At 40.9% G+C, this 13,713-nt stretch overlaps 1 protein-coding gene across 1 annotated transcript in view; it reads right to left on the minus strand.

Moving 5' to 3' along the window:
* Window positions 1-280: 280 nt before the first annotated feature.
* The window catches only part of zswim5 (zinc finger, SWIM-type containing 5), a 214,829-nt gene continuing 201,396 nt past the window's right edge, over window positions 281-13,713 (minus strand). The window contains exons 10-14 of the mRNA XM_067990098.1: window positions 12,598-12,733; window positions 10,896-11,053; window positions 6,412-6,575; window positions 4,013-4,094; window positions 281-2,872 (exon numbers count right to left, since the gene is read on the minus strand). Of these exons, the coding sequence (XP_067846199.1) occupies window positions 2,010-2,872; window positions 4,013-4,094; window positions 6,412-6,575; window positions 10,896-11,053; window positions 12,598-12,733 (1,403 nt within the window). The 3' untranslated portion in view covers window positions 281-2,009. The remainder of the gene's footprint in view (window positions 2,873-4,012; window positions 4,095-6,411; window positions 6,576-10,895; window positions 11,054-12,597; window positions 12,734-13,713) is intronic.

Raw genomic sequence — 13,713 nt, forward strand, 5'->3', positions numbered from 1 at the left:
GAGCTCTTGTGCATGCATAAGAACCAGGTGAGGAATCTGCATGTTCAGTCAACATAGATGACATAGGTCACAAAGTTGCCTCTTGGCAGTGAGAGTGCTGGCCAGAACATTTCATTTTGATGTTAGGTCAGTTGAGTCATCTCCCCTGGTCACATCTTTTACATACAAAACAGCTGGGCTCAGGGGGCAGGGGAAATAAAATGTCAGAACTGTTACTGTGCAGTTAAATAAGCCCCAGACAAACACACTGAGAAAGGTTAGAACTGTAGTTGTGTTCCACACTTTATTCATTAAAAAAAGCACTGAAATTTTGACACAGTTATATAAAATGGTAGTAGCATTACATAAATAGTATTAAATTTTGTATTTTTTTGTCTTTTTAAACATCAGATCAAGAGGTTACACAAAAAATGAATCGTTGATGAAAGTAGATACTTTTGTGGCAACGAATACTGAATTAAGCTTTCAGTAGCGCAGAGAGAGGCGACATTTACTAAACACTTTTTTTCATATCTCAACAGTAGGTACATCTAGTCAACGTTCTCTATCAGCGCATTTTTTCCCCTAAAACTATGACAAACTGACACTGGTACAGTTAACACAAAGACATTCAAAAAAAGTTTTTTTTTTGCAATGCAACCGGACCAACAAGATTTACATTTTTTTTCAAACCGTTCACAGGAAGCAGCTATCTGTAAAAAGAAAAACATTGGACGCAGGAACGTAACAGAGAAGAAAAAAATTAAAACACTTTCTTTCTTGAATGAATGACATTGGAAAGGCAACAACTTTTTAAGTTGAAACACTTTTTTTTAATAACTTTTCTTTTTAATTATTATTTATCTGTGGTATTAGAACATGGTGGAGGTGTTGTGAAGAAATATGATTTATTTAATGACAAGAGGTTGCGCACGCAAGATCTAATGGAGGAAGCTGAGTGCTACCAGCTCATTCACTTCACAGACACCCGCGACTTTTTATTTTTAAATAATCTTTTGTTTGAACCACAGAATACTGTCCCGGCAGAGGTACAAGAGGGCAGGTTAATACCTGTGTGTACTTTCATAACGTACCAAGACCAAATTCATCCTCCCTTCCCCACCTGACCGTCAACTCTTAAAAATAAAACTTATTAAAAAAGAAAATTACCCCCAATTCACCCTTGGGAACCACTTCAGACCCAGGGGACAGTACGTAAGTAGCTCTGCATAGAGATGCCATCTCCTTCACTCGTTCGCATACATACACACAATGCATGGGGGGGTAACCTGAGAAATGTGCTCTGCAGTCTCCCTCCTGTTAAAACATTTCCAGCCCACAGTGAATTTCAAGTATCCCATTAATGACATAGAATATTAATTATAAATTAATATACTTTACAATTCTTTCAATAATTGACACATATAATATAATATTTACAGTTTTCATAAATGCTTTTGCTACTTTTGTTTTAGCATCCCTGAGAATGGTCTCTTCTTTAAGTACCTTCACACACACAAAAACACACGGCGTATGGTCACGTGTGAGTAAGCCATCTCACTAAACTGTTTTGGTGGTGCGCGAGGTTTAGTGTTGCTTTGCTTGTACATTTCTTTTTAAAAAATTGTACTCTTTCTTTTGCTTTAAAACCTGGCAACTCATGGAGATTAAAGCTGACTATGGGAGACAGCAAGACAGAGAGATAGTAAGAGAGAGAGCGAGAGAACAAGTGAGAGATAGAGAGTTCGATAGAGGTATTTGCCTTGTGAGATAGGATTTGGTATAATGGGTACACTTGTAAAGTGTAAGAGACTTTGTATAACTTTGTTTTCCATAATCCTTGAGTTTTATGTGCCAGAACAATTATTTTTGTGGCTACTGAAATTATTGAACGATGTATATATTGGTTAATGCTCAAATAAATGCTGACTGGCTCCACTGCTTGTGCCAAGACACCGAGTACCACTCCTATGAGACAAGATCACAGTTGAACAAAAAATAGGAAACAATAAAAGTTTATAAATAGTGCATCAGCCGAAGCGTTCTCGGACAAGCATCATTAGTTTTTTCTTTCCCTTATAAATCTGTTTGAGGTTATCTATGAACTGAGCAAATTGTATATGTCCATCTTGTGCCATCAGAAACGTCTCTCTGGCTTTGCTAAGAAATTCAATAAACTCCCCGTAATGGCGAGGGCTGATGTGCGTTAATCGAGAGTGGGTGGTGTTGATGTAAGCACCAATTGTGGCATCCAGCAGCTGGCGGAGCGGGGCTTTGTCAGTCGACATCAGTTTACCAGAATTTCGTCGGCCAGGAATACCTGCCAGTCCAGGGGCCGTCATTGTGCACCTGCGCAGAATGTCTGATAACACCGTGGCACATTGTACGCTCTTAACAACCAGAGGGATAATGGCAGCTAGTTCATTTTTTCCCAAAGAGTGGCTCAATGCACATGCCCAAAGAACGTCATTGATAGCAGGGTGGGTGTCCTGGTTGTAGGCCAAATTGAGGTGGGTCATGGCGAGACTTGCAAGTTTGAAGGCCCGCAACGGGTACCCTCTATGCTCCATATACCGAGCTATGGTAAACAACTGGGAATAGGTCATACCCGTAGAAGCTGCATCAATAACAATTTGGTAGGCCGTCTCAAAGGCAATATGGTCTTTCTCGCACAGAGTTAACGCAGACAGTGCACAGTTCTGGGGGTCCTTCATGGCACATTGAAGAGCAAGGGTCCGGGCACAACTCGCCAATTCCTCCCGTTGCGTATAGTCCAAGTTCAGCCGAAGAATTGTGTTGTGTGATGTGACAGTGGCTGCCACAATGCTCGTTGCTTCAGTTGGAGTGAAGAGGGTATACCAGCTCTGCAGGATGCTGACCAAAGCTCGCACACCTACAAGGAAAGGGAAGCAGAGGGAAAAGAGGACAACGTGTAAGTGAGCTGTTCCACATTTATTTAGAGGCTTTTTCAGAATGTACAGGCAAGTCTGATTTTTTTCCTTTGTCTAACTAGATTCATCGGAAGCCACTTAACAGGTTCCTGTCTTAAAAGACCGACAAGAGAAACACATGACCAGAGGACGGAGTGACTATAGTTGAATGATGTAAAGACATTGGCTGGTTACAGCCAAACTGTTTCATAATTTTATTAATATTTATTGAACATATATTAGGCTTTCTCAGTTGTCCCTTGTTATTCTGTTTTGCTTTAGAACTGCTGGATAGAGATTGTCTGGGGGTTAACTTCATTTTGTGGAACTCTCTCTTCCTTCCCATAAGTAGATCACAAAACAATATTTAGAGAAGAACTATAACGTTGCTGCAGCAAAACTTTACGCTACAGCGAGCGGATGAAGGAACGGGGAGGTAGTTCTACTCAGATTGTTGGTAACAATCTGTTTCAAATAATAAAACATGCATGGGATGACAGAGCCCTCTATAAGTGTACCAATTTCTTTGTTCGTAACAATTAGAATAGTGGGATAAACATTTTATAACGTTTTGGTATCAGAATAAATAATGGACTAGCAGCACAAAAATAATAACACTGGCTCCTGATATAAATTCTTGGTACCAGCAAGAGGGTTCTATCAACTTCAGTATTTTACATATCTTTTATAAATATTATTATTGCTTAAATGGTGAAAGTTGGCAATATTGATTGATAGTGGATGAAGGGGGGAACTTTGGCTTGGTGGAGCTTCTGAACCTCAGCTGGAGTAATGAAACTGAATTAATAAGAGAGATATAGAGATACTAACATGGGGCACTTCGGCAGTCAAATAATTTCAGCTGGGAATGTTTCTCTTGTGGACAGACAGTAATATGTAAACAACCAAAAATAATTAGCATGAATTGATTAGCAACTTTATACAATTAAAAATCAAGCAGAATTAGATAAACGTGTTGCAATTTCTTGCATTTCTTTAGAAATCTGTATTGCTCGAGATAAAATTAAATAGTGAATTACGATTTGCTAAAGTATTTTGATACAAGTTCTGAAAGGTTTACTGTAATAATAATAGTTGCATACCAACTTCTGTAGCACAGGTCACCAGCCAGCGCACCATTTCCCTGCGCCTCCAATTCAGGGTCGACAAGGTCATCCGCATCACCTGCGTGAAAACCAGATGAATTAGATCATTTCCCCTTCCATCAGGTCTCTCCCCCACCGCCCCCAATCCCAAGCATCATTCTCAGCACAAGATTATAGGCAACAACATGCATCACACCTGCAACACTCTGGTATGGCACTAGAAATTACACAGTCTAACCTTCCCTCCGATTTTCTGTCACTGGAGAAATGAGGTGAAAAAAACACAACTTATCGCTCACAGCCTGCTCCAATTATGTGGGGAACAGCAGAATGTTTCTGTACCCACGTTCTCCATGATGGGAAGGACACGAATGTGCTATTTCATTGGTACATGTGACGAAAATGGACGTTGAATTTTATGGTTTATATAACACAGATATCATACAAATAAAGTTATACTGAGGTCTACTTTTTCATAACACGATAATTTTTGTATTACAGAAAGTGCTTACATTTTCAGATTTTTGTTATTCCCTCACCTTCAATTCCCCCCTTCCTCTGCTGAAGCTGCCAAGACACAGTTCTTTGGGTGTTTGTGGTCCTTTGGTGCCTCACCCAAGGAGCCATTCTACATGTGAAACTAGCGAATGAGTGTTGGAAGGTTGTTTCAACTGGGTGACACATCACAGCTGAACTCAATCCATGCTTTTATTCTTTGAAGGGAAAAAATTAGTCTAATTCTAATTTTTGTAACATGTTCATATTTCTGAACAGACACATCAAGATAATCATATTTTTTAGTGGTGTGGTGCATATTGAAGGACCAATCTACAGAGCCACTGAAGGGGTGGTTGACGGTTTGGTCCCTGACTCCATTTAGTTACCAATCTGTGCCACACTCGTTGTGGGGGAGGGGAGGGTGGAGGATAGGGGAACAGATGGGCAAAACAATTTTGGCAGTGGTCTGGGAACAAACCACCCAACCTTCTTTTCAACTGTGAGATGTGCATGACACAGAGGGACCTAGAAAAGGGTTTTATACCCTTCATTGGAGGATAAATATTCTATGTACAGTTTCCTTGTTTTATTTAGCTCAGGCTTAGTTCTGATTGACCGGCATCGGAGTTTCTTAGGAGGGCTCCCATGAACTTCAAAATAAATCCAGTGACATCCAAGTGCATAAATGCCCAAGAATGATAAACTGGCAGCAGATTAAAGGAGGGAGACAGACTCCAATCTTTTACATCTATCTGATGGGTGTCTCGGTTTAATGTCTCATCCGAAAGACTGCACCTCCCTCAGTACTGCATTGGAGTATCAGCCTAGATTATGTGCTCAAGTCCTGGAGTGGGGCTTGAACCCACGACCTTCTGACTCAAAGCCATGGCTGACACCATCAATTTACTTAGTCACCATTACCTGAGATACTCCAAACAAACTGTTTCTGGTCCTCTACCAAATGTTATTTTGACAGTGGAATCTCTCATTATGGAGTGGCATTGAGATGACTTACATCAGAAGTTCCCAATGGGAAGCATTTGCTATACCCTCACTACCTTTCTTCTCCCCACAAGAATATGGCCAACATCAGAAAAAACAAAATCATCATTTAGAGAATTATGGGCACCAAGCCACATCCTACTGCCCACTAGGCTACTATTCATTGTATGGATTTTTCCTTTATTGGAATTGTATCTATTATTTACTTTGGAGTTGCTTTCTCTTGGAGCCATCCTGAACATACCTCATGCTTCTACAGAATTTAGAGAGAAATTTATATGGTTGCTGTTCCAGCTCAAAAATTTAATTTCTCCACGGATGACTTCCCCACCCTCCCTTTCAACTTTCCCTCTGTTGTCTCACATAGCTCCCACACAATTGCTGAATTGCTCACTAACAGATGCCTCCACTGCTGGCAAAAAAAAAATGGTTTCATTAGACCCTTCTGCAGACTAAGTTGCAACTTTATTCTCTTCCCATTCCACTATCCAGATAGAAATCCACAAATCAGACTCAAAGACAGACTTCCAGTGAAGCAAACGAAGTCTCTCTCATTATTACTGATCCATGTGGACCATTCAATATGGACTCTTGATGCAAAGAGATAATGGTGCCCAACTAAAGTTTTTTTTTACAAAAACATGCCCTCGCTAAGATTCCACTCACACTTTCCTTGTTTCAAGTTTTCCACCAACTTTTTCAGAAGGTTGGGTCAAGACAAGCAATCTGATTCCAAGTCTCTATCAATGCCTCACTGTAACTGACTGGCAGATTTTCCCTCCTTGTTTCCTGTGGACAGAGGTCTGCTCTGACCTCTATTCTTCCCCCACAAAAGCATGGCCTAGATTGGGTTTGTTTACTCTGGAGTGGTGATTTTATTGCTCTAGGCTTCTTACCTGCAACCCAAGCTCCAGAGCCACGTTGAGAAGCGTAATATCTGGTGGACTGTCAGCTGGTGTAGCTATTTTAAATGCATCCTGGGCCAGTTTGAATATGAGGGAGGAGGAGTGAATGTTCTTCCGAATAGCTTCCAGGACAGTCCGCAACCTCAGCATATCTCCTGTAAACAGTTGGAATAAGTTATTTGGACCCTGCTGACAGTATGGAGTTCCCACACCAGTCTGAGAAACAGGTCTTTACAATTACTCTTGGATTACTGAGCAGCTTTAAAGAAAGGGGAACAAGAAGCATGATAACAGTGTTAACGTTTCAGGTCAATGACAACGACATTAACTCTGTCTCTCTCCACAGATGCTGCTTGACCTACTGAGTATTTCCAGCATTTTCTGTTTTTATTTCAGATTTCCAGCATCCACAGTATTTTGCTTTTATGATGATAACAGTACTGTGCCAAGGTGCTTTAGGACACACGTGTGTTAAATCACGCTATATCTCTCCATATGGTGAGCTCCCAACCTTGACCATGGCACTTCATTACTAGGAGGGAGGGGAAAAGTTAGATCTGAGAGCAAGCCAATTCCACCTCCTCAAGTACACTTCCTAGGAGTTGGTTACAGATTTGAATTGGCAGATACTTGCATGTTATCTATGTAGGCAGGAGGTTCTGAGGAAAGTGGGGAGGAGGAAAAATATAAATTAAGTCTTTTGAATGTTAAGGGGGAATTTTAATCATCAAGCCTGCCAAAATCAGTTACAAAGAATGATTAATGTTCACATCTTTTTAGTTTTAAATAATTGAGTTTGCACTGAGTATTACTGACATGTATAGACAAACTGGCTTGCAGGATTTACTGTGTTCAAAAGTGCAAGGGAGCTGAATTCACACACAATTAAAATGGCATTACTGCTGAACATATATTTTAATAAATCCTCAATTGGTAGAGCCAGGTGGCTATGGTCTGGTGATATCAACCAAGGAAAGCCCACGGATTGCAAATTGCATTTGACGTTGATGCACACATACAATCATAATCCGTGTAAGTTTTTAAAAATTCATTCTTGGGATATGGGTGTCACTAGTAAGGCCAGCATTTATTGCCCATCCCCAGATGCCCTTGAGAAGGTGGTGGTGAGCCGCCTTCTTGAACTGCTGCAGTCCATGAGGTGAAGGTTCTCCCACTGTTCTGTTAGGATTTTGACCCAGCGATGATGAAGGAACGGCGATATATGTCCAAGTCAGGATGGTGTGTGACTTAGAGGGGAACTTGGAGGTGATGGTGTTCCCATGCACCTGCTGCCCTTGTCCTTCTAGGTAGTGGAGGTCATGGGTTTGTGAGATGCTATCAAAGAAGCCTTGGCGAGTTGCGGTGCATAAGTATGAACATATGAAAAAGATGGACAGAAAAAGATCAGCTGGTCCATCGAGCCTGTCCTACTCAGTCATGCTGCTACTAAGCATCATGAACATTAAAGCATTCCACCCACCAGCAGCCATGGAATTGCCTGAGAAAGGCAAAAAAAACCCAGATAAAATAAACCCTAGGCCTATTCAGGGGAAAAGAGTTCTAGGAAATTCCAGAAGGCTTTGATCCCGAAGGTGATCAAACCTGAGTTCCAGGATGTAACAGTGACCACAAAGTACATCACCCAACACTGCACCTATGTTTTGTACACAGCGATATCAGTCTCCTCCAGGAACTTGTCCATCTCTCTTTTGAATATTTGCAGTGAATCTCCACTTACTGCTCGAGGCAGCAACTTATTCCAATGCTTGATGACCCTTTTGCGAATCAAAAATCGCAACATCTAACCCAGCACCATGCTTATCCAACTTATACACATATTCCCTCATTCTTCCTATCCTATCTAATTCAAATGATCTATCCACGTGGACACAGTCTAATCTTTTCATCATTTTAAATACTTCAATCAAATCACCCTGAAATCTATTTTTTTCTAGAGTAAAAATACCCAGCTCACTCAAGGGTTTTCAAACAAGTTATTAACCTAGTGGCCCTCTTCTGAACCTTTTCCAGGGCCTCCATCTCCCATCATGTGAAAGGACCAGAATTGGACTCAGCATTTTAGATATGGCCTAACCAAGGTCTTTATATTGGCTTGTCCAGGCAGTACATCCAATACTATTTGTTTTCGCTATAGTCTTTCGGTGCTGGTTGTGAACTTTCAGAGATGCATGCATTATAACACCTAGGTCTCTTTCCCGCTCAACACACTTTAATTCAGAACCCAGCATGGTATACACATCTTTTGCACTAGTCCTACTCACATGCATAACACTACATTTATCTATATTAAATGTCTTCCGTCAAACGCAAGTCCATTACCCTATCACATCTAGATCCAACTGTAATTTCTTTTTCTCATCTAGGGTTCTTACACTGGCACAAATCTTTCTTTCATCCACAAACTTCCTGACAGTACACCCAATGCTTTCATCCAGATCATTAATATAGATCATGAAGAGTAGTGGTCCTAAAACCGATCCTTGTGGAACTCCACTAGTAACCGGTCTCCACACAGATCCACGAGCATTAATCACAACCCTCTGTCTACGAGCATGCAACCAATTCCCTATCCAACCCCACAGGACTCTATCTTACATAACCTATTGTGTGGCACTTAGAATCATAGAATGGTTACAGCATAGACGTCGCTGGGTCAAAATCCTGGAACTCCCTTCCTAACAGCACTGTGGGAGAACCTTCACCACACGGACTGCAGCGGTTCAAGAAGGCGGCTCACCACCACCTTCTCAAGGGCAATTAGGGATGGACAATAAATGCTGGCCTTGCCAGCGACGCCCACATCCCACGAACGAATAAAAAAAACATAGAAGGAGGCCATTTGGCCCGTCAAGTCCAGCTCTCTGCAAGAGCACTCCAGCTAGTCCCACTCCCCTGCCCTTTCCTGTAGCCCTGCAAATTTTTTCCCTTTAAGTACTTATCCAATTCCCTTTTGAAAGCCACAATTGAATCTGCCTCCACCACCCCCTCAGGCAGTGCATTCCAGATCTTAATCACTCTCTGTGTAAAAACGTTTTTCCTCATGTCACCTTTGGTTCTTTTGCCAATCACTTTAAAAATCTATGTCCTCTGGTTCTTGACCCCCTCCGCCAATGGGAACAGTTTCTCTCGATCTACTCTGTCTAGATCCTTCATGATTTTGAATAACTCTATCAAATCTCCTCGCAACCGTCTCTGCTCTAAGGGGAACAACCCCAGCTTTTCAAAAATCAAAATCAATGTCTACAGGGCTACTCTCATCCATCAACCGAGTAACCTCCTCGAAGAATTCAACCAGTTTGGTAAGATATGACCTTCTATTCCAGAAGCCATGTTGTGAGTCTCCAATGTCATCGGAATGCACTACCACCAAGAACAACCTGCTCTTACACATCTTCACAGTGTTAGGTGGCTGAGACTGATACAAAAAGTCAAATGCAGGCACAAAGAAAAGCATATTTTGCAGAATGCTATTTCTGACGTAAGTTGTCACTAAGTGCCAATTTGTTGTTCATTACCAAACTTGCCTGAACAGAATTAATTGTGAGTACTTTTGTCTAGAAGTTACTGATTATAAAAGGAGTTAATTGTACTCTGATCATGAGCACAATAAAATGATCACTGCAATCCATTGGAGCCAGTGACCAAGAAAACTAAAATTAAACTGCACTGGATGGATTTTATTCTCAGTAACTCCCAGTAGCATTGAAACTGACTATACCAATTGCCAGTTCATATTACAACTGTATTTCACCATTAGTAGTATCACACCAATGGTGTAATATGAACTGTCATTCAGTATATCTCACTAGACCATAAAGAATCTTAGCAATATACCATAAAAAAGTCACATAGATCACCTTGGGTGCATCACGCTGCTATAAAATGAAAAAAAATTCCCAATTATATTAACTGGTTTTGCTTCATGGAAATGCTGATATTTTTCAGCACTCTCACTGTATAAATAAATATACTTCATGGCTACTACTGTGAGATTTATGTAACTTACTGTTCTGATCTCCCAACATTGCTCCCAAACTTTTTTGTGGAATCATACACCCCCAAATTATGCTCAATCCCAAGGCATTGGCTTTCGTTTCAATGAGTGACTCTCCAGTCCCAAAAATATATATTATATTATTTTCTTTTCTCCCCCAGCACCATACAGCATTCCTTAACTAAGAATGTATGCAGGTGACTTGCTCCCATCCAACCACACTCTACAATCGATCTCTGGGAGGTGTGGGAGAGCAAATTGTTGCAACTTCCATCTGCTTTGTTCTAGGAAAGCCTCTTGGTTCCTCAGGGTGCCTTCTCCACAGTGACATGGTTGAGACCAGAGATTTACTGAGTGGGGAATCATGGATGCATCCCTTTATCTTATCACTTTTCAGAACAGCATGTTCAGTAAATAATGTGGATATTAAATGTTCCCTTTTGCCTGCGCCAAAACTAACCTTTGGCTGCTGTTAACATTGTGGAGGCCAGCTCGCATTGCTGAGACTCGAGGTGTCCTAGAGTAAACCACCGGGGATATCGACTGGGTACAACTGAAACAATGTGGTGAGGGTGTGAGACATCGCCTGCATGTGCTGTTGACTCCAGAACAGGTAATCTGCAAAAATAAGGACGGCTGTGACATATCGGAGGTGAAAGGTAGAGAATAGATATTAGTGATGTACAGCCCTATTCGATAGCCCAAATGTACAAACTGACTTTCCTCTACATCTTGTTGCATCAATCAGTTTCTAGTCTGACAGTGATTGGTTCTGTTTAAACTGCAGCATATCCACGGTTTAACGGTTTGCAAATTCAATTTCTTAAAATTATATTTATACAAGTATAAGGACACATTAACTAAAATATATTTCAACTATGACCACAAGGTTAAATGCAGTCTGTTACAAATCAACTATTGTTACAAGTGTTATACAGACATAAACCAATGTGTCTGTTCTACAGGGACTGAGAAGGAAAAAAAAACAGGGCACTTTTTCCTTGCACTTACGTTGGTTCCCCCAAGTAACAGCAGATTGCTGGAGAAAATTAGGCATGGAGCTGTTACCGTATCAAGCTTTAACCAAGACCGCTGTATGTTCTGACTTTAGCCCAATGTCCTTTGGCTGTAGCTCAAAGTGAAGTCATCCTTTTTCCCATTAAAGATATTTTAGGATGAAAAAAGGCATCTTGTGTATGTGGTGCACTGGCTTTGTTTTTATGAAAATTATTGCCAGCCTGTCACACAATTCCTCATAGTAGTGATGAAGAATGGCTAAGGGCGCCCAGGTACAAGGTCCAACACCAGCTTCTCCACCTGCCCCACAAAATGGGTGCCTTTCTATCACAGAAGGAAACTGAGATGGGAGGGCCAGGAACTCTCCCTCTCAATTCATCTCTGATGCTTGCCCTTGTCCATTTGTAGGCAAGCCCAGGTCCACGGCTTTAAGGAAGCCTCAAGATAAATAAAGAAGGCACAGACCCGACATAACAGGTCACTACCCTCTACTCTCCCAGTGCTTAGGAAATGAATGTTCCCCAGGTGCTAGAGAGAGTAATATCAGGATCCTTATGTCTCTTTCTGTACCATTCCCTTTATAAGAGGATGTAACTAGCTCCTAGCAGATGTGCAAGAGCTATTCTGGGGGCAGACGGTAGTCTCATGCTCAAAGTTTAGCCACTCTTCCTGTGAGAGAAGATCTGGGCCTCTGTTTGCACCCTTTTATCCTTTTCCCGTCCCCACACACAGCTAATGTCCAGACTCTTGCCGTATGGGAGATAAAGAGGACAAATTTATGTCCTATCACCATTCCACTGCTCTCAATGGCACACTCATATCCTTGCAGGGTGTTACAGTATTACTAAATTTGACGATATTAAGATCTTATTACTTTTAGATCAGAAGTCCTGGATTGTCAAGCCAGTGGTGGCCACCATAACGATACCAACCACCATTCACCCATCCCTATCTGCTTTTAGTTACCTTAAAAAAACGTGGCGATCTAGTACTTTTACATTTAGTCGCAAGATACATGTACATAGATTGGCTGGAGCTGCTGACGTGCTTTATCGCAATATCAAAGCACACAATAATCCACACAGTGGGATCACAAATTGTTTGCATCCAATACCAAAATGTAATATTTTAATGAAATTACAAACCTCATTGCTCGTAATGCCAGTTTGTATGCAAGGTCAGCATCGTGTGACAGTAAAGCTGAAAAAAGATACTTTGCAAAAGTGTGCATTGGCACGCTTTCCCGGTGAATCACTTCGCCCAGGCCACTGAAAGGACCTCCTGTTAATGATGAGAATTGTCATTAGCTCAGTCGAAGGAGGAATGTCCTGATGAATTTTTACATAAATAGTTTTAAATGCAAGGTGACATTTTTATGTACGGGCTTCAGTAATTTTGTATATTCGTTCCCTGCAGATGTTATGCTAATTATTTTTTCAATGTAATCTAGTTTATCCTGAAATTGAAGAGCTGTCTTTGTGAAACTTGTCAACGAACATCAACTTTTAAAAAAAAACGGAAACACTTCAGCTTCCCTCTGCTCTAATTCTAATTTTTTTGTAAATCAGTTTGTTCCACCATGAGATTAAGGGATTGAATTTCCACAGGGATTCTCCCAAATAGTCTCCCATAATTTTGGTGGAAAATCCACAGAAACCCTGGAGAAATGGCCTTAATGGCATTTCCGTCATTTCTTCAGGATTTCCACAGATCATCCGCCAAAGTTACTACAGTCAATTGGGAAAAATTAACAGCGTAAATGTTTTCTTATTGGAGGCATTAATTCCCACTGATCTGTGAGTTGCCTTTATCTGTTCCTTATAGTAATTTCATAACAGAAATAAGTGCACTTGCTGTAGCTGATAGCATATCCTGCAACAATTTAATGTGGCAGAAGATTTATGAAAATATGATTTCCCAAATATTACAGAATGGAGTATTTTCCCAATGTTACCATCAAGTCCAGATCAGGTCTAAGGTCATCAATTAAATAACAGTGTAAGTGTGGACCAAGAAAACTTAAACTCAGCCATCCTGTCTGTAGTGCATGCATTTACCATAGAATTTGCTCAAGCTCCTGAAGACCATAAAGAAGGCAAAGCTTTGTGCCAATTCTCCCTGACCTTTGAAAGTAATGAAGTCAAACTATAGTGTATGAATCCAACCTTACTGCCCATATTACCACTTCCAGGGCTGAAAGGGCAGTGTTCTAATCCACTGCACCATCCATTCTAACTTGTCTCCCTAGAGAAACTGTCATC

This window comes from Heptranchias perlo, chromosome 9, assembly GCF_035084215.1.
Source record: "Heptranchias perlo isolate sHepPer1 chromosome 9, sHepPer1.hap1, whole genome shotgun sequence".
NCBI classification, from domain to species: Eukaryota; Metazoa; Chordata; class Chondrichthyes; order Hexanchiformes; family Hexanchidae; genus Heptranchias; species Heptranchias perlo.